Consider the following 19,050-nt stretch of genomic DNA (forward strand, 5'->3'; position numbering starts at 1 on the left):
TTGATGAGGTGCCTGCTACCATCCCGCCATGACTTCCCCATGTAATTAACTAGAATTCATAGGGCCCCATAGCTAAATGACATGGACCCACCCCACCTAATGACAGGAAAGTAAGATAGTACCTAAAACTATAAACAGCATATAAGTGACTTTATATACAGTATATAAGAGAAGCCAGATAGTAGTCCTAAATGGCCAAATATCACAAACTTGTTATTCCCTTCCAAAAGGTACAATGTTCTTGCAGATGAGTAGGGTCTTTCAATCTCTGCCCCCAGCAGCTGCTATGGCTGTAATTACCTTCTGATATGTCTGTACGGGAAGAATCCTTGTAATATTTTGTAGAGATGAATTGATACAGCATATTGTTGAACCATTATAAAATAAGCACATACGACGTGCAGATGCATAGGTATCTATCACAGTTTGCCCCATGCAGGAACTATAACAATAAGTGTTCTTAATGATAGGGAAGATATGTAAATTGCCTGATTAATGAAATCAAGCGTGAAAAGAGGAAAAGGTTACTTAGTGCAATTGCATAAAACAGCTCTCAGTTAAATTATCTTGATTGACCTGTTTAGGGGACAATGTGGCAAAAAGTATATTCAGTGTATTATTAAGGTAATAACGTACCTGTGCACTTAGTACTAAACTCCTGCTGGACAACTGGCTGAGCTTTGTCTTTCTTCTTGCGTGGAGGACCCATGGGACCAGGAGGGCCAGGTGGACCTGGTGGGCCCGGAGGTCCCATTTCTCCTTTCATACCTGCAGTATTGTTTATATATGATCAGAATGGCAGACATTGTAAATTGCATCCCTTTGGAGTTTTGCTCCTAGAACCCGTGAAATGTAAACTCGTGTGAGAATACATAAAAATGAACATACTTTATTGCATATGGAATGAAGGAGCAGGTATTGTAAGGGGTGTTCAGTATTCAAGAAATCACATTTTTTTCCCAATTCTCATCTACCTTCACTAAGGACGTCATTAGAAGTGTCACCTTGGTCTCCCTTCTCCCCTTTTTCACCCCTTTTCCCCGGCATGCCTTCCTTTCCAATTTCACCAGAATCTCCTTTCTCTCCTTTTTCACCTTGTTCACCTTTCATTCCTGGTTCGCCTAAATAATAAAGAAAAACAAAACGCTCCATGTAATGTAACAACATTTTATGTAACTGCGGCGGCCACATATAGCCGCATACCACGGGTGGCGTCACAAACTTTATTCCATCTTTCTTTATTCCCCAACTGACTTTTCTTATTGACCGCCCTGGGCCACGGACCGGGTCACTGCCACCGTGACTACCCCAAATAGAACCGATCGGCCCGGCTTCCCAGTACCCCATGGCCCCAGGGGGCGCATCATAACCACCTCTGGTTTGCAGAAAACCTGCATATTCGTGTTGAGTAATATGAAGGTTGTTTGCTGATTCCATAGAAAGTAAAGCACTCGATGTCCTTGGCATTGATTTTTAATTCATGCAGGTCATATAGAACTTGTCTTTTGCTGAATGTAAAAACAAATTACGAATTATGTGTCATGGCAGTTTACCTTGTTATGCACATGAGCTTCCATAGATACTGGGACATGGTAAAATTGATTGGCCTGAATTTAGAAAGGAATACGCGTCTGCCAAAGACTACGAGATGGATTCCTTTTTATGGTTGAACACGTCTTATTTACTCTACAGGAGAAATGGCAATCTGCCCGAGAGAGAGAATTATTCTTCTGATATATTACCCTTTCATGTAAACATCGGTCTAAATAATGTCCTGCATACAAAGCAGATGAGTAATAATATTGAGGTCCCCTTCAACAGTGGCATCCGTAAAAGCCCAATATATTTACTTCATTACTGCAGCGATACCATCAAAGGACATTAAAAAAACTTTTATATTTTTTGAGAACTTTCAATAAGTTAACAAGATCATGTTCTTCAAATACTAAATTGCGTTACATTTTAAAAAATCATAAAAACCTGCTAAAAAAAATTATGTTACCATCTTGTAGCTATAAGTCATGGCATGGTCTACCATAGCAGAGGTTTTTTTACATATTGGTACTATAAAATATAGATACCGTACTTTGAATTTTGATGAACAGCTGAGAAAAAAAGCTTGAAGCATATTTGTCATTTTTCAGTCCTAATGTACTAAATACAAAAAAGTAGGACCTATAGAGGATGGTTCAGTACATATTGGAGGCTATTTACAAATTGCCCTATTGGACATGAAGTACCTTGCTTCCATCCACTGGTAATATTGTAAAATCTAACTTATTATTTAACCCCTTCACAATGGGATAATTTCCATTTTTGCGTTTTTGTTTTTCCCTCCACTTCTTCCCAGAGCCACAGCTCTTTTATTTTTCTGTCCACATAGACATATTTGACCGCACAGTGTACTAGAAAATGGGAAAAAAAATCCAAGTGGGGAGAAATTGTGAAAAAAACGCAATTCTGAGAAGATTTTTGGGAATTATTTTTACAATGTACATTTTCAGGTAAAGATTACCAAAATAGGATTTTGCTCATCAGTACAATTATGGAAATACCAAACATGTCCGGTTTTTTTTATTATTTTATCAGTAAAAAAAAATCTGAAAGTTTTCAAAAAAAATTTTTGGGGTTGTGTCACCATTTTCCGAGACCCATAACATTTTTATTATTTGGTCGATGGAGCTTATTTTTTGTCGGATGAGACAATGTTTTATTTATACCATTTTTGGATACATATGACGTTTTAATCACTTGTTACATTTTTTTTGTAAAATTGCAGCAATCACAAAAGCTGAATTTTGGCGTTCTTGATTTTTTTTTCATTTATTGTGTTTATCGAACGGGTTAATTATTTTTATATTTTGATAGATCTGAACTTTCTGAATACACTGTATTCCAAATTATTATGCAAATAATATTTTCTCAGATTTTCACAAATTACCTATATGAATTGCAGTCATTGTAATTTTCCAGTCAAATAACTATTAGAGTACAATTGAAAGGTTTTTGTACAAACTGCCTATGATAACAGTATATTTTTAAAAAAATAAACTCAAACTGCACTCAAAATGCATGTTCCAAATTATTATGCACAGCAGAGTTTTCAACCTTTTCATTTTAATAAAGAACAAAAAAATTGTCATTTTTGAAATTATAAGCATTAGCAGGTTATTACAAGTTGAAATCAAACAGTTTTCAACTCAAAACTTTATTCTAGGTGATGTTACATTTGCACATAGGACCCCTTGTTCGAAAGGAGCTTCTGAACTCTCTCGTCCATTGAATTTGTCAGGTTTTGGATGGTTTCTGCTTTAATTGTTTTGCATGAGGATAGAATACCCTCCCAGAGCTGTTGTTTAGATGTGAACTGCCTCCCGCCATCATAGACACTCCTTTTGATGATGCTCCAGAGGTTCTCAATGGGGTTGAGGTCATGGGAGCATGGGGGCCACACCATAAGTTTGTCCCCTTTAATGCCCACAGCAGCCAGAGATGCAGATGTGTTATGTGCAGCATGAGAAGGGGCATTATCATGCAAGAAATGATCTCGATGGTCCAGATGGATGGAGTGGAGGATGGCTGGTTGATGGACACCCCATGCAAACACAGCTACGGCGCTAACAAGGAGGAGGTGGAGTAATGTTTTGGGCTGGAATCATGGGGAGAGAGATTGTCGGCCCCTTTAGGATCCCTGAAGGGGTAAAGATGAACTCCATAATGTATGTTGAGTTTCTTAAACAGCACTTCCTTCCATGGTTCAAGAAGAAAAACCGTGAATTCCGCAGCAAGATCGTTTTCATGCATGATAATGCACCATCTCATGCTGCACATAACACATCTGCATCTCTGGCTGCTATGGGCATAAAAGGGGACAAACTTATGGCGTGGCACCCATGCTCCCCTGACCTCAACCCCATTGAGAACCTCTGGAGCATCATCAAATGGAGTGTCTATGATGGCGGGAGGCAGTTCACATCTAAGCAACAGCTCTGGGAGGGTATTCTGTCCTCATGCAAAACAATTGAAGCAGAAACCATCCAAAAGCTGACAAATTCAATGGACGAGAGAGTTCAGAAGCTCCTTTCGAACAAGGGGTCCTATGTGAAAATGTAACATCACCTAGAATAAAGTTTTGAGTTGAAAACTGTTTGATTTCAGTTTGTAATAACCTGCTAATGCTTATAATTTCAAAAATGACCATTTTTTTGTTCTTTATTAAAATGAAAAGGTTGAAAACTCTGCTGTGCATAATAATTTGGAACATGAATTTTGAGTGCAGTTTGAGTTTTTTATTTTTTTAAAAATATACTGTTATCATAAGCAGTTTGTACAAAAACCTTTCAATTGTACTCTAATAGTTATTTGACTGGAAAATTACAATGACTGCAATTCATATAGGTAATTTGGGAAAATCTAAGAAAATATTATTTGCATAATAATTTGGAACACAGTGTAAGGCGATACCATATATGTGTATTTTTTTAATATCTTTATTTTTAATGATGAGGCAAAAGGGGGGTAATTTGAAAATTTTAAAACATTTTTTTTTTACTTTTCATTGTTCTTATTAGTCCCCTTAGGTCACTTGAATCTGCAATCGTCTGATTGCTTGTGCTATATACAGCAATGCTACAGCGTGTTAAATGTAGCTGTCAGAGTTTGACAGCAGCATTTAACAGTTTAACAGGTTAACAATTGCAGGCGGAGCTCTGCTTCATCAATGATTGTTAGAGGCAAGTCCTGACTGTAATGCACAGCCATGTTCTGCCGGATATGGAGTGAGCTCACCCCATGAGCCCGCTCCATATACCGGCTTTCGACATGCACCGCACGTGTACAGAGGATGTCATGACAGGGTTAATAACTAAAATAACTAGTGTTCACTTCGCTACTTAAAACAAGCAGTCAAATTATTAAAGGGGTTGTCCAGGCTTGAGGCTTAAATCTGCAATCACTCTACGTGTTTTATCTGCAGACTTGTTAATCATCACAGCGAGCATAGTGAGCGCTGTCAGAATTCTCCGGTGATGGCGTCAGAAGCGGGTGGGTGCGTGACTGCAAGTATGCGATTTGCATACATGCCGTCCCATGTTGACTAGATGTGTGAAACCTGGCTCAATAAAAATGTATTGAGCGAGGCTGGACACGTCTAGTCAGAATTTGGCTGGAAGTGTGCAAATCGCATACTTGCGGTCACATGACCACTCAGTCTCCCTGCCTGCACCAGAGAATCCTGACAGAGCGCACTGTGCGCGCTGTGAGGATTCACAAGTCTGCAGATAACACACACAGACTGACTGCAGACTTATAGTAACATAGTAACATAGTTTTTTAAGGTTGAAGGAAGACTAAGTCCATCTAGTTCAACCCATAGCCTAACATGTTGATCCAGAGGAAGGAAAAAAAAAAACCATGTGGCAAACACCAAACTCCACATTGGGGAAAAAAATTCCTTCCTGACTCCATACGAAAATCAGACTAGTTCCCTGGATCAACGCCCTATCAAGGAATCTAGTATATATAACCTGTAATATTATACTTTTCAAGAAAGGCATCCATGCCCTTCTTAAATTTTAGTAGTGAATCGCTCATTACAACATCATGCATCAGAGAGCTCCATAGTCTCACTGCTCTTACAGTAAAGAATCCGCGTCTGTGATTATGATTAAACCTTCTTTCCTCCAGACGTAGAAGATGCCCCCTTGTCCCCGTCTCAAGCCTCAGAGTAAAAAAGATCAGTAGACAGGTCTTTGTACTGTCCCCTCATATACTTGTACATAGTAATAAGATCACCCCTAAGCCTTTGATTTTCCACAGTAAATAACCCCAAGTGTAATAACCTGTCTTGGTATTGCAGACCCCCCATTCCTCTAATAACCTTGGTCGCTCTTCTCTGCACCCTCTCTAGTTCAGCTATGTCTTTCTTATACACCGGAGACCAGAACTGTACACAGTATTCTAAGTGTGGTCGCACTAATGACTTGTATAGAGGTAAAATTATGTTCTCCTCATGAGCATCTATGCCTCTTTTAATGCATCCCATTATTTTATTTGCCTTTGCGGCAGCTGCCTGACACTGGCCACCAAACGTGACCTTGTCGTCCACCAATACACCCAGGTCTTTTTCAGTTACAGTTTTGCCCAGTGTTTTACAATTAAGCATATAATTATACATTTTATTTCCTCTGCCCAAGTGCATTACCTTACATTTATCCCCATTAAAGCTCATTTGCCATTTATCAGCCCAAACTTCTAGTTTACATAGACCCTCCTGTAATATAAAATTGTCCTCCTCTGTATTGATTACCCTGCAGAGTTTAGTGTCATCTGCAAATATTGAAATATTACTCCGTATGCCCCCTATAAGGTCATTAATAAATATGTTAAAAAGAAGAAGGGGACCCAATACTGACCCCTGAGCTCCAAGCTTGGCTAATATATATATATATATATATATATATATATATATATATATATATATATATATATATATATATATATACAGTACAGACCAAAAGTTTGGACACACCTTCTCATTTCAAGATTTTTCTGTATTTTTGGAGCTTTTTGGAGATGGAAATTTCATTCTCCAGCAGGACTTAGCACCTTGTCCACACTGCCAAAAGTACCAATATCTGGTTTAAAAACAACAGTATCACTGTGCTAGATTGGCCAGCAAACTCGCCTGACCTTAAAGGGAATCTGTCACCCCCTGGGACTTTTCAGACCTCTAATATGCGCATACAGGTGATAGAAATGTAAATCTATACATACCTGTATGGCCCATATTAGAGGTCTGCTTGCTTTGATATACAGTACAGACCAAAAATTTGGACACACCTGCTCATTTAAAGATTTTTCTGTATTTTCTTGACTATGGAAATTGTACATTCACACTGAAAGCATCAAAACTATGAATTAACACATGTGGAATTATATACTTAACAAAAAAGTGTGAAACAAGTGAAAATATGTCTTATATTCTAGGTTCTTCAAAGTAGCCACCTTTCGCTTTGATGACTGCTTTGCATACTCTTGGCATTCTCTTGATGAGCTTCAAGAGGTAGTCACCGGAAATGGTTTTCACTTCACAGGTGAGCCCTGTCACGTTTAATAAGTGGGATTTCTTGCCTTATAAATGGGGTTGGGACCATCAGTTGTGTTGTGCAGAAGTCAGGTGGAAACACAGCTGATAGCCCTACTGAATAGACTGTTAGAATTTGTATTATGGCAAGAAAAAAGCAGCTAAGTAAAGAAAAATGAGTGGCCATCATTACTTTAAGAAATGAAGGTCAGTCAGTCCAAAAAATTGGGCAAACTTTGAATGTGTCCCCAAGTGCAGTTGCAAAAACCATCAAGCGCTACAAAGAAACTGGCTCACAAGAGGACTGCCCCAGGAAAGGAAGACCAAGAGTCACCTCTGCTTCTGAGGATAAGTTTATCCGAGTCACCAGCCTCAGAAATCGCAGGTTAACAGCAGCTCAGATTAGAGACCAGGTCAATGCCACACAGAGTTCTAGCAGCAGCCACATCTCTACAACAACTGTTAAGAGGAGACTTTGTGCAGCAGGCCTTCATGGTAAAATCGCTGCTAGGAAACCACTGCTAAAGACAGGCAACAAGCAGAAGAGACTTGTTTGGGCTAAAGAACACATCTTGCAGCGGCATGCTATTCCATCTGGTTTGTGTTTAGTTGGACCATCATTTATTTTTCAACAGGACAATGACCCCAAACACACCTCCAGGCTGTGTAAGGGTTATTTGACCAAGAAAGAGAGTGATGGGGGTGCTACGCCAGATGACCTGGCCTCCACAGTATATATATATATATATATACAGTACAGACCAAAAGTTTGGACACAGCTTCTCATTTCAAGATTTTTCTGTATTTTCATGACTATGAAAATTGTACATACACACTGAAGACATCAAAACTATGAATTAACACGTGGAATTATATACTTAACAAAAAAGTGTGAAACAACTGAAAATATGTCTTATATTCTAGGTTCTTCAAAGTAGCCACCTTTTGCTTTGATGATTGCTTTGCACACTCTTGGCATTCTCTTGATGAGCTTCAAGAGGTAGTCACCGGAAATGGTCTTCCAACAATCTTGAAGGAGTTCCCAGAGATGCTTAGCACTTGTTGGCCCTTTTGCCTTCACTCTGTGGTCCAGCTCACCCCAAACCATCTCGATTGGGTTCAGGTCTGGTGACTGTGGAGGCCAGGTCATCTGTATATATATATATATATATATATATATATATATATATACAGTACAGACCAAAAGTTTGGACACACCTTCTCATTTAAAGATTTGGGGATTTGGGGATGTAGTTGGACCATCATTTATTTTTCAACAGGACAATGACCCCAAACACACCTGCTTCACTTTTTGTAATGGCAATTTGCATATACTCCTGAATGTCAAAAAGTGATCAGCTTAACAGCAATTACTGTACTTGCAAAATCAATATTTGCCCAGAAAATGAACTTTAACCCCAAAAACACATTTCAACATCATTGCAGTCCTGCCTTAAAAGGAGCAGCTAACATCGTTTTAGTGATTGATCCATTAACACAAGTGTGGGTGTTGATGAGGACAGGGCTGGCGATCAATCAGTCATGATTAAGTAAGAATGACATCACTGGACACTTTAAAAGGAGGCTGGTTCTTGGTGTCATTGTTTCTCTTCAGTTAACCATGGTTATCTCTAAAGAAACACGTGCAGCCATCATTGCACTGCACAAAAATGGCCTAACAGGGAAGAGTATCGCAGCTACAAAGATTGCACCTCAGTCAACAATCTATCGCATCATCAAGAACTTCAAGGAGAGAGCTTCCATTGTTGTCAAAAAGGCTCCAGGGCCCGCAAGAAAGACCAGCAAGCGCCAGGACCGTATCTTAAAACTGTTTCAGCTGCGGGATCGGACTACGAGCAATGCCGAGCTTGCTCAGGAATGGCAGCAGGCTGGTGTGAGTGCTTCTGCACGCACTGTGAGGCGGAGACTCTTTGAGCAAGGGCTGGTATCAAGGAGGGCAGCAAAGAAGCCACTTCTCTCCAGAAAAAACATCAGGGACCGACTGATATTCTGCAAAAGGTACAGGGAGTGGACTGCTGAGGACTGGGGCAAAGTCATTTTCTCTGATGAATCCCCTTTTCGATTGTTTGGGACATCTGGAAAACAGCTTATTCGGAGAAGAAGAGGTGAGCGCTACCACCAGTCTTGTCTCATGCCAACTGTAAAGCATCCTGAAACCATTCATGTGTGGGGTTGCTTCTCAGCCAAGGGAATCGGCTCACTCACAGTCTTGCCTAAAAACACAGCCATGAATAAAGAATGGTACCAGAATGTCCTCCAAGAGCAACTTCTCCCAACCGTCCAAGAGCAGTTTGGCGCCCAACAATGCCTTTTCCAGCATGATGGAGCACCTTGCCATAAAGTAAAGGTGATAACTAAATGGCTCATGAAACAAAACATAGAGATTTTGGGTCCATGGCCTGGAAACTCCCCAGATCTTAATCTCATTGACAACTTGTGGTCAATCATCAAGAGACGGGTGGACAAACAAAAACCAACAAATTCTGGCAAAATGCAAGCATTGATTATGCAAGAATCGACAGCTGACAGTCAGGATTTGGTCCAAAAGTTGATTGAGAGCATGCCAGGGAGAATTACAGAGGTCTTGAAGAAGAAGGGGCAACACTGCAAATATTGACTTGCTGCATTAACTCATTCTAACTGTCAATATAACCTATTGGTACTCATAATATGATTGCAATTATATTTCTGTATGTGATATAAACATCAGACAAACACTAATAAAAACCAGAGGCCAGCAGATCACGTGAAAATATAATTTTGCCGTCATTCTCAAAACTTTTGGCCATGACTGTATATATATTGAGAACTTATTTTAGTAATATTACAGTTATGTACTCCTAGCCTGACTATTGATACTGCTTATCACTACTTTGACACAGTGACTACATACAGTATGTAATATGTGCTGGGCTTCTCTAGTGGGATATAAAATTAATAATTTGACTGCTTGTTTTAAGTAGTGAAGTGATCACTAGTTATTTTAGTTATTAAATAATAAAAGTTATATTTTACACTAATACCAGTTGATGGAAGCAAGGTACTTTATATCCAATAAGACAATTTGTAAATGTACCAAACGAAACACATTGTTACACCTTTGATGAGTTGTAAATGAAGGTGTTCGCCCTGGTGCGGTGCACTTAGAGAGTGCTGGGCAGCCCGCCTAATCATATAGTATGGGCATCACTAATAGGCTGTAAGCCAAACACTGTGCACTACATCTGTGTGACTGGCACCCTATACAAGCCTTATCCATGTGCAGTTCTATTACTAGGCGATCTCCCCTTCCATGAATCGGTAGGTGGTTTCATCACTATTTTGCACCTGCATTTCCTCCACCTTTATCAAGGGGGTCTGCTGCACCCTGAAAGTGCATTCGTTTTCTGACCTGTTTTGGTAAATATGGCTGCCATTTTTCTGCTATATTCTTTGATAAGTTTCCTTAAATGTACAATGACCTATTGTTTACAGAGCACTTTTAGAAAATGTGGGACATGTTATAAGTTTTGATAGGTTTGACTGATATAAAATGAAAGACCAAAAGTGTCAGCTTCAATTTGAAGTCTATGACCATATCTCGGAGCAGATCAGCACTTGGTTGAGCACTTTCGCTCCTTCGTATTAACGATTGCTGGATGTCTCAGCACCCAAATCCCCAGCAATCAACACTTCTGACATATGTCTATGAAACATTTTCTAAAAATGTAGTCAACTTTAAAGCAAGTTTTTACAATAAAGATACTTAAAAAGAAACATATTTTGGGATATTTGATGATGATGTCCTGAATTATATTTAAAAATCCTGCAGTTTTTACTCCGGTCCGTGAGACTCAGAGAAGACACTTCCTGTCCGGTAGAAATCTGTAGCAGTCATCTCATTATCATAACAGGCAGGATTATTATGAAAGGTATCATCTATATTATTCATCTAGTTTATTATTATTATTATTATTATTATTATTAGAGATGCATGTGTGGCACCCCAGGGGTCTGGTTTTCCACAGTAATGTAATGTTATGTCTGAGAGCAGGTGGGAGGTCCTTTGGTCAGGGATCCTGTGCATGCCACACCTCCTGCCCAGTCTTGGGAGGGGAAGAACTTCCCCTGTATAAACCCGGGGCTGAGGCAGGGTGAGTCAGACAAGGAGAGTGGAGACAAGAAGCAGCATAGGAAACAGCAGAGTTACAAGGAGTCAGGGGCTGGCAGCTGCAGAGCTCGCCCTGACTAAGAAGATTCTTTACCGGACCCGGAGTCCGAGGCTGTGGGGACTAACTCCTACCCAGCAGCAGAATCCGTCAGGCAGGGGATTTCAGGTCCTCTGGCCCAGAAGCCCGAAGGCACGGTCACACGCGTGGGACCAGCACCGCCATCGTGGAGCGGAAGCCATTAGAAGGCCCCGAGTCACCGGCCATACGGGTGAGCACCACACGGTACACTCAGGGACGTGGGCTACTTACATCAGCTTCTAGCAAGGTAGCCAGAAGAGTACAGTCAGTTTGGGAGGCCTACAACTACGCCTGGCCAGGGGAGATCCCATCTGCTCAAAGACTGACCAGGCCCCGTTTGCTAGCAAGTACTCCGGGAGGGTCTGTCGTTGTTACCAGTAAAGACCCTGAACTACACCGTACCGTCTCTGAGTGGTTCCTGCTACCCCCATCATCCACGTCGGCTGCCCTGAGGCCATACCCCTCCCGTTGGGGGTTATACTATCACGCTGCTGTAGCACCCTGAGGATTCGGCTGCTACAGGGGTATTGCACCTCAACCCAGAGGTGTGATATTCCACTCCCGGGTAAGGAAGGAGTGTGGAACTGAGCTCAGATAGACTGCATGCACTACATACATCCCATTCCAGAGGAGCAGGCCGACGGTACTCCCACTTAGAAATGTGCAGGTACAACCGAGCCTGTTCCTGGCTGGGGTGGGAGGGGGGTGGTACATCCCATGTAGTGTAGGGGCAGATAGGGGGAGCAGTCTGGGTAGTGATAGGAGCTCATTGGGTGCTGGTCACCTGAGCTCACACATAGAGGGATATATAAGGAGGGCACCAACTTAGATCAGGGTCAGACGCTGAGAACAAGTCAGTTGGAGAGGAGAGAGAAGGAAACAGCAGCCCTGGAGAGAGAGAGAGTGGAGCAGAGAAAGACCCAGAGGGGGAAGACTGAAGGAACCCAAGAACCCAAATTAGAGCACCGGGTGAGGAGTCAGCAAGAGGGTACCGGAACCCAAGCTGGTGGGGGCAAAGACATTCCCCAGCCAGAGACCGGAGACCGTGGGCAGTGTCTGTCACGGTCACCCACCACATTCACCCCGAAGACACACCACATGAAGGGTCAGGGAACCCAGGGCCAAGGGTGTCCCAAAAGAAGGCCCGAGGGAGCTGGACCTAGGTGAATCCCTGGTGGGGACGGCTGAAGAAAGGACAGAGGGAGAGCTCAGGGCCACGCTCTGGACTTGTTTGGGGGTTGGCCGGATCCAGGACCTGGTGGACGCAGCACGGCTCGGGTGGTCACTAGCAGCTGGAGTGACCAGTACAACATCAGCAGTAAGTAAACACCCTTAACTGCACAACCCGAGTCTGTCTTCATTGCCGGCTGCATCGCACCACCACAACCCCCATCCTCTGCGCCTGTCCCCTCTGAGGCTATACCCCTCCCGTTGGGGGTTATCTCACCAAGCTGCGCACCCACCATCAGCCTCAGCGGACCCTGCAGCAGCGGCGGCCACAGTGACCGCATCACAACGGGTGGCGTAGTCGACACAAAAGAACTTTAATAACATCTGTAGGACTGCCACATAACACTTAGCTTGACGCCCTGGGCACGGGACCGGGTCACAGCCGCTCGGAGACTACAACCCCCCCCCATCTGATCCGGTGCCGGGTATTCCCCTCAAAAAGGAATATGTCCCAGGGGGCGCGTCAACTTTGGCGTAGTCGGCAGGATTACGTGCCCGCAACACCCGGGTACTGCGTGCCTGAAGAAAAGTGCAAGTTTACCTCAGAAAGAAGACTCCTGCCGGTTCCGGAGGGTCCACGCCATCGGACTCCATCACCAGTCGTTTCCCGCCGATTGTCCGCCATTTCCAACTTGTTCCCGCCATCTGCAGAGTTTCCCGCCACTGGGCGACGCTTCCCGCCAAAACCGCAGATTTCCCGCCTTGGAAGAGCAGCGGACGCCATTATGGGCGTGCCAAAGGAGGGCAAGAGGCCACCTCCCATCGTGGGCCGGGACAGAAAATGGCGCCAAAAGTGGAAACCGCCCCCACCAACAGAGACTGTGATGCTGGAGGTGTCTGTCAGCGTGAAAGAACTCCCCCTGGAGCTGACAGTCACCGAGTTGCCCCGGGACCGCCCTCGAAGTGGGAGGAGACGAAAGAGAAGAGAAAAGATGGGTGTCGCTTGGAGGAGTCTGGAGCGAGCGCACCCGGAGGCAAGAGGTCTAACAAGGAGTAGCGGAGAAGCTCACCCGGAGATGGAAAGAAAGCAGAACAGCACCGGCCCGCTGGCCAGGAGTCTGCTAGAGACCGAGGAAGGAGGGCAGAGCAGCACCGGCCCGCTGGCCAGGAGCCTGCCGGAAGCAGAGCAGAGCAGCACCGACCCGATGGTCAGGAGCCTGCTGGAGTCCACAACCCCGCTAGGTCTAGCGGAGATCCTAGCGCAGCTCCCCCGAGACCGGGAGTGTGCACAAACTGCCCTGGAGGGCCTCGCAAGGAGGATGGCCCGGGTACAGCGCGAGATACTGGCGGAGTGGGGCCGGGAGATGACCCAGCACGCAGAGACCAGTCAGCGGAGCACGCTACCCTGGAAGAGGAAGCAGACCGCCTCTGAGGATGGCGCAGGAGGACCCAAGGCCGGAGACGGCGCCGAGGAGGGAGCCGAACGCATGGAGGCAGGTAAAGGGGACGCCTATACCCCAAGCCGTGACACCGCTTACCTGCCCCAGCTCCCCGTCGCAGAGCCCGAAAGTCCCCCTGCTGTGCCCGTAGCCGCCAGGTCACCGCCATGGACTAGGCCCCGACCGGAAGCCGCTGCAGCGACCCCTGTGACGTCACGCGCCCCGACCCGGAGCGTGACAAAGCAGGAATTACCACCAGCCTGGTCGCAAGGCCTAGTACCCCCGGGCGCCGCATCACCAACAGCGCCCCCTACCTCCGCGGAGCCTCCGGCCTGGCCGCAAGGCCAGGTAGCCCAGGGCGCCGCCGTCCTAACGGTGCCCTTCACCTTCCAGGTGCCCCAGGCCTGGCCGCAAGGCCTGGGCAACCCGGGCGCCACCACCACCGCGCCCGCGCCCGCAATACCTAGGGTGCCACACCTGGGGGAGGACCTCTTCGGCCAGCTCACATGGCCGGACGGGCGGCCCTTCATCTGGCCCGAAGGGTACCCTGAGCTGGAGCGGCAGCAAAGACTAGGGCCCTTGTGTGAGCCCCTAATCCCGGCTCCGAAGCCCGTGGCTCGGGTCTCGCCTCCTCTAGCAGAAGCCCAATTCGTGTGGGACCCCACGGGAGAAGATTTGATGGGGTTCACCGGAGAAACTCGGGCAGCCGCAGCTGAACGTACAGAGTGTTGCCGTCAACAGCTGGCAGAGTTTAAGAGAGAACGGGAGGAGAGGCGGGTCAGAGAACAACAGGCCCAAATCCAGAGCGCGGAGCAGAAGAGCCGGACTAGGAGGAACCCCCGTGCAGCGCATTGTCCCCGCACCATCGGGACAGTGATAAAGTTCAACCCGCAGCATGGGTGGGGCTTTATTCGGGACCGTAACAACCGCGGTGACGTTTTTGTGACCCGCAGAGATGTCGAGTCCCACCTGCCGGAAGGTCACAAAGGCCGTGACCTCTACGTCGGAGACGAGGTCACTTTCACCCGGCACAAGTGTGCCAAAGGACCTTACGCCCTCCACGTACACCGCCTGACGGAGGAGGAGTTGCGGTGCGAGGAGGAGGAGCAAGAGGACCCGGACGGGTCTGAAGTAACAACCAGCTATAAGCAAAGAGCAGGAGGAAGACGCCGTTGAGTGCGGCAGAGCAGGAGCTGTAAATAGTTACCCAATCGGGGTATATAGAAACTGAAACTGTTGCTGCTAAAATAGTCCCCGTTGGGACCAGTGAACTGTTACCCGTTAACCCCTTCATCCTACAGGCTGAGGACTGTGAGCAGCCATTCCCTTTCCCCTCCTTACCTGGCCGAGGACTGAGAGCGGCCATATCCCCTGTATATAGTTGCGCGTCCTAAAGCGCCCCCTACCGGTTTTATAGTAAAACCAGTTTTCTAAGAGACTGTCGCACTTTTCCCGGACATACGTTGCACAGTGTCCGGAGGAGGAACCAGAGACAAGAGAAGTCTACGAGAATGTTTATATAAAAAGTTTTATATATATATTATGTTTTATATGTTTTACTATGTTCATATAAAAATTTTGTATGTTTTGGTGTTTTATGTCTTACAGCCCGAGGACGTGCTGTGATTTACCAGGGGGGAATGTAGCACCCTGAGGATTCGGCTGCTACAGGGGTATTGCACCTCAACCCAGAGGTGTGATATTCCACTCCCGGGTAAGGAAGGAGTGTGGAACTGAGCTCAGATAGACTGCATGCACTACATACATCCCATTCCAGAGGAGCAGGCCGACGGTACTCCCACTTAGAAATGTGCAGGTACAACCGAGCCTGTTCCTGGCTGGGGTGGGAGGGGGGTGGTACATCCCATGTAGTGTAGGGGCAGATAGGGGGAGCAGTCTGGGTAGTGATAGGAGCTCATTGGGTGCTGGTCACCTGAGCTCACACATAGAGGGATATATAAGGAGGGCACCAACTTAGATCAGGGTCAGACGCTGAGAACAAGTCAGTTGGAGAGGAGAGAGAAGGAAACAGCAGCCCTGGAGAGAGAGAGAGTGGAGCAGAGAAAGACCCAGAGGGGGAAGACTGAAGGAACCCAAGAACCCAAATTAGAGCACCGGGTGAGGAGTCAGCAAGAGGGTACCGGAACCCAAGCTGGTGGGGGCAAAGACATTCCCCAGCCAGAGACCGGAGACCGTGGGCAGTGTCTGTCACGGTCACCCACCACATTCACCCCGAAGACACACCACATGAAGGGTCAGGGAACCCAGGGCCAAGGGTGTCCCAAAAGAAGGCCCGAGGGAGCTGGACCTAGGTGAATCCCTGGTGGGGACGGCTGAAGAAAGGACAGAGGGAGAGCTCAGGGCCACGCTCTGGACTTGTTTGGGGGTTGGCCGGATCCAGGACCTGGTGGACGCAGCACGGCTCGGGTGGTCACTAGCAGCTGGAGTGACCAGTACAACATCAGCAGTAAGTAAACACCCTTAACTGCACAACCCGAGTCTGTCTTCATTGCCGGCTGCATCGCACCACCACAACCCCCATCCTCTGCGCCTGTCCCCTCTGAGGCTATACCCCTCCCGTTGGGGGTTATCTCACCAAGCTGCGCACCCACCATCAGCCTCAGCGGACCCTGCAGCAGCGGCGGCCACAGTGACCGCATCACAACGGGTGGCGTAGTCGACACAAAAGAACTTTAATAACATCTGTAGGACTGCCACATAACACTTAGCTTGACGCCCTGGGCACGGGACCGGGTCACAGCCGCTCGGAGACTACAACTCCCCCCCATCTGATCCGGTGCCGGGTATTCCCCTCAAAAAGGAATATGTCCCAGGGGGCGCGTCACTGCACAATCCTACCACCGGCCTCAGCGGTCTGCCCTGCAGCAGCAGCTTCCTGGCTGCACTCAACGGGTGGCGTAGTCATCAACTATTTACTACTAATAGACTGCCGTCTAGTTTGACTCCCTGGGCACGGACCGGGTCACCGCCACGAGACTACAACCCTCCACTGATCCGGCTCCGGGTAGGCTCCCGCGTGCGCAACGCAGCGCGACACAGGCCCAGGGGCGCGTCACATGGATCTGTAGACATTTAAATTTGGTAAATCATGCAGATTTTACAGGGAAATTTGATTGGCAGGGAAGTTGTCTCTGAATTCAATGTTCCTTATTATACTCTGACCACAGAGCATAATAAACATAGGATGTAAAAACAATACTTATCTCATCAGTCAACTGTCCTGCCTTACGGTCCTGGGCGCTTTTTCTTTTCTCCTTGCCCCGTTGGCCTTCTTGACTCCAGGCCCGGGCTTCTGTATCACCGCATGTTGTGCAATCACTCGGGTGATGCGCGTCATAACAACACAAGCTGCATTAGCATAGTGCACAGTCACTTCTAAGGCCTTGTCCAGCCGGAAGACCTGACCTGGAGTAAAGATTCTGAAGAGAATGTGCAGGACCGGAGAAGAGGAAAAGAAGAGGCGCTGAGGACCCGACTAGCTGTAGGGGCGGCGGAACAGGTGAGCAGTAAAGAGAGTATCCATATTTTTTTAACCATTTGCTGGCCCTCTATGGTTCAGCACAATAGTGGCAGGAGCTGTATGCCATTTGGCTTAATTTGCGTGAAGAAAAATCTGTATTTTGGAAATACTTATTTTTGCAAAATTTGAGAATTCAATTTTGAATTTACTTTGTCAATATGGCTGCTGTAAAGCATTTTTCAGAACTGATGTGAACAAAAGAGAGCAGTGGATCAGGCAATATGTCCGCCCCCATAATTGCGTACATCTGTTTCGGGGTTATCTCTTTAAGGAGAACCTGCCATCAAGTGAAAAATGATGAGATTTTGCTCCTATTTTACTCCTGCTGCTCCCCTAAGTATTCCAGTTTTTATTTTTTTAAATCCACCATTTGGTTCAGGAACCTTTTTAGTTGTTACTGCTGAGTTTTATGTTTTTTACCAAGAGGGAGTGGCTCACAAGATTCTATGATAATGTCCTTAGACTGCTCTGCATTATTACACTGTGAGTTAACCCCCTGGTAAAAAAAAAACATAAAACGTAGCACAAATAAAGACCCATATCTCTGGAACCATATGGTGGATTTAAAAATAGGCAATACTCAGTGGAACATTAGGAATAAAACAATAGCAAAAACGATATACTTTTGACTTGGACACAGGTCCTCTTTAAAGCAGGGTTTTGCTATGTACTATGAGAACAGCATGAGATAGGGATAGAGAGCCTGATTCCAGTAATGTATCACTTACTGGACTGATTGGTGCAGTTTTGATAGATTCCATGTTTTCTCTGCTGTGAATGTAGCAGTGGTCAGAATATTGAGCTGTGTATAACCTCGCTCAAACCCGTGATTGGCAGCTTCCTGTGTACACTGTAAATTGTTCAGCAAGTGAGGGCAGGGTTTCACAGATTAGCTGGTCCTGCACAAGACACTTAGTCCATTAGTGATAATCTCCTACTGATAAAATGCTGATTGTATAAAAACTTCGGCACACAGCCGAATAAGTGAAAAATCCCTGGAATCAGACTCTTTTACCCTACATTATCTGATGATCTAAGATGAAATGGCAAAAAACTGCTGACACATTTAAATAGTGCATAAAATAGATACATAATTAGTATGGTTAATAACGGACAGTTTGTTGCAACAATCATCTGTATTGGAACACAACAGAGAAAAGGAAATACTTTACCAATTTTTCCTCTTTTTCCATGAGCACCTGGTTCACCTTTTTGTCCTGGGATACCAGGAACCCCATCAGAACCATTAAATCCTGACATCCCATCCATTCCATCAAGTCCTACAACAAACATGTCAAATCAGTAAAAAAAAAACAGCCAATCATACAACACTTGCTATACAATGCTTAGTATCAAATTCAAAGTCTTATAGCCTTATATCACAATTTTTCTGACAAAGGAGCGTGTGTCAACAAAAGTGGCACAAGGATTTTATAAATATGGCAGTTGACCTAAATGCTATACGTTTCAATGTATAACCTCCCTGAGAAAACCATGCAAAGTTGATTTAAAAATTGTTGTGAACAAAATGGGTTCAGTATACAAGTGTTGGACCTTAAAATCTGT

General features: G+C 45.4%; 1 protein-coding gene across 2 annotated transcripts in view; it reads right to left on the reverse strand.

Annotated features, from left to right (window-relative positions):
• The window catches only part of GLDN (gliomedin), a 55,523-nt gene that overhangs the window by 20,096 nt on the left and 16,377 nt on the right, over positions 1-19,050 (reverse strand). The window contains exons 4-6 of one of the 2 annotated variants that reach the window (XM_073653049.1): positions 18,657-18,764; positions 1,005-1,121; positions 637-768 (exon numbers count right to left, since the gene is read on the reverse strand). In XM_073653049.1, coding sequence (XP_073509150.1) covers positions 637-768; positions 1,005-1,121; positions 18,657-18,764 — 357 coding nt within the window. Of the gene's footprint in view, positions 1-636; positions 769-974; positions 1,122-18,656; positions 18,765-19,050 lie in introns of both variants that reach the window. The other variant, XM_073653048.1, reaches the window with a different exon arrangement.

The sequence above is a fragment of the Phyllobates terribilis genome, unplaced genomic scaffold (assembly GCF_046119375.1).
Source record: "Phyllobates terribilis strain yellow unplaced genomic scaffold, ASM4611937v1 Scaffold_11__3_contigs__length_659146591, whole genome shotgun sequence".
Classification (NCBI taxonomy): domain Eukaryota; kingdom Metazoa; phylum Chordata; class Amphibia; order Anura; family Dendrobatidae; genus Phyllobates; species Phyllobates terribilis.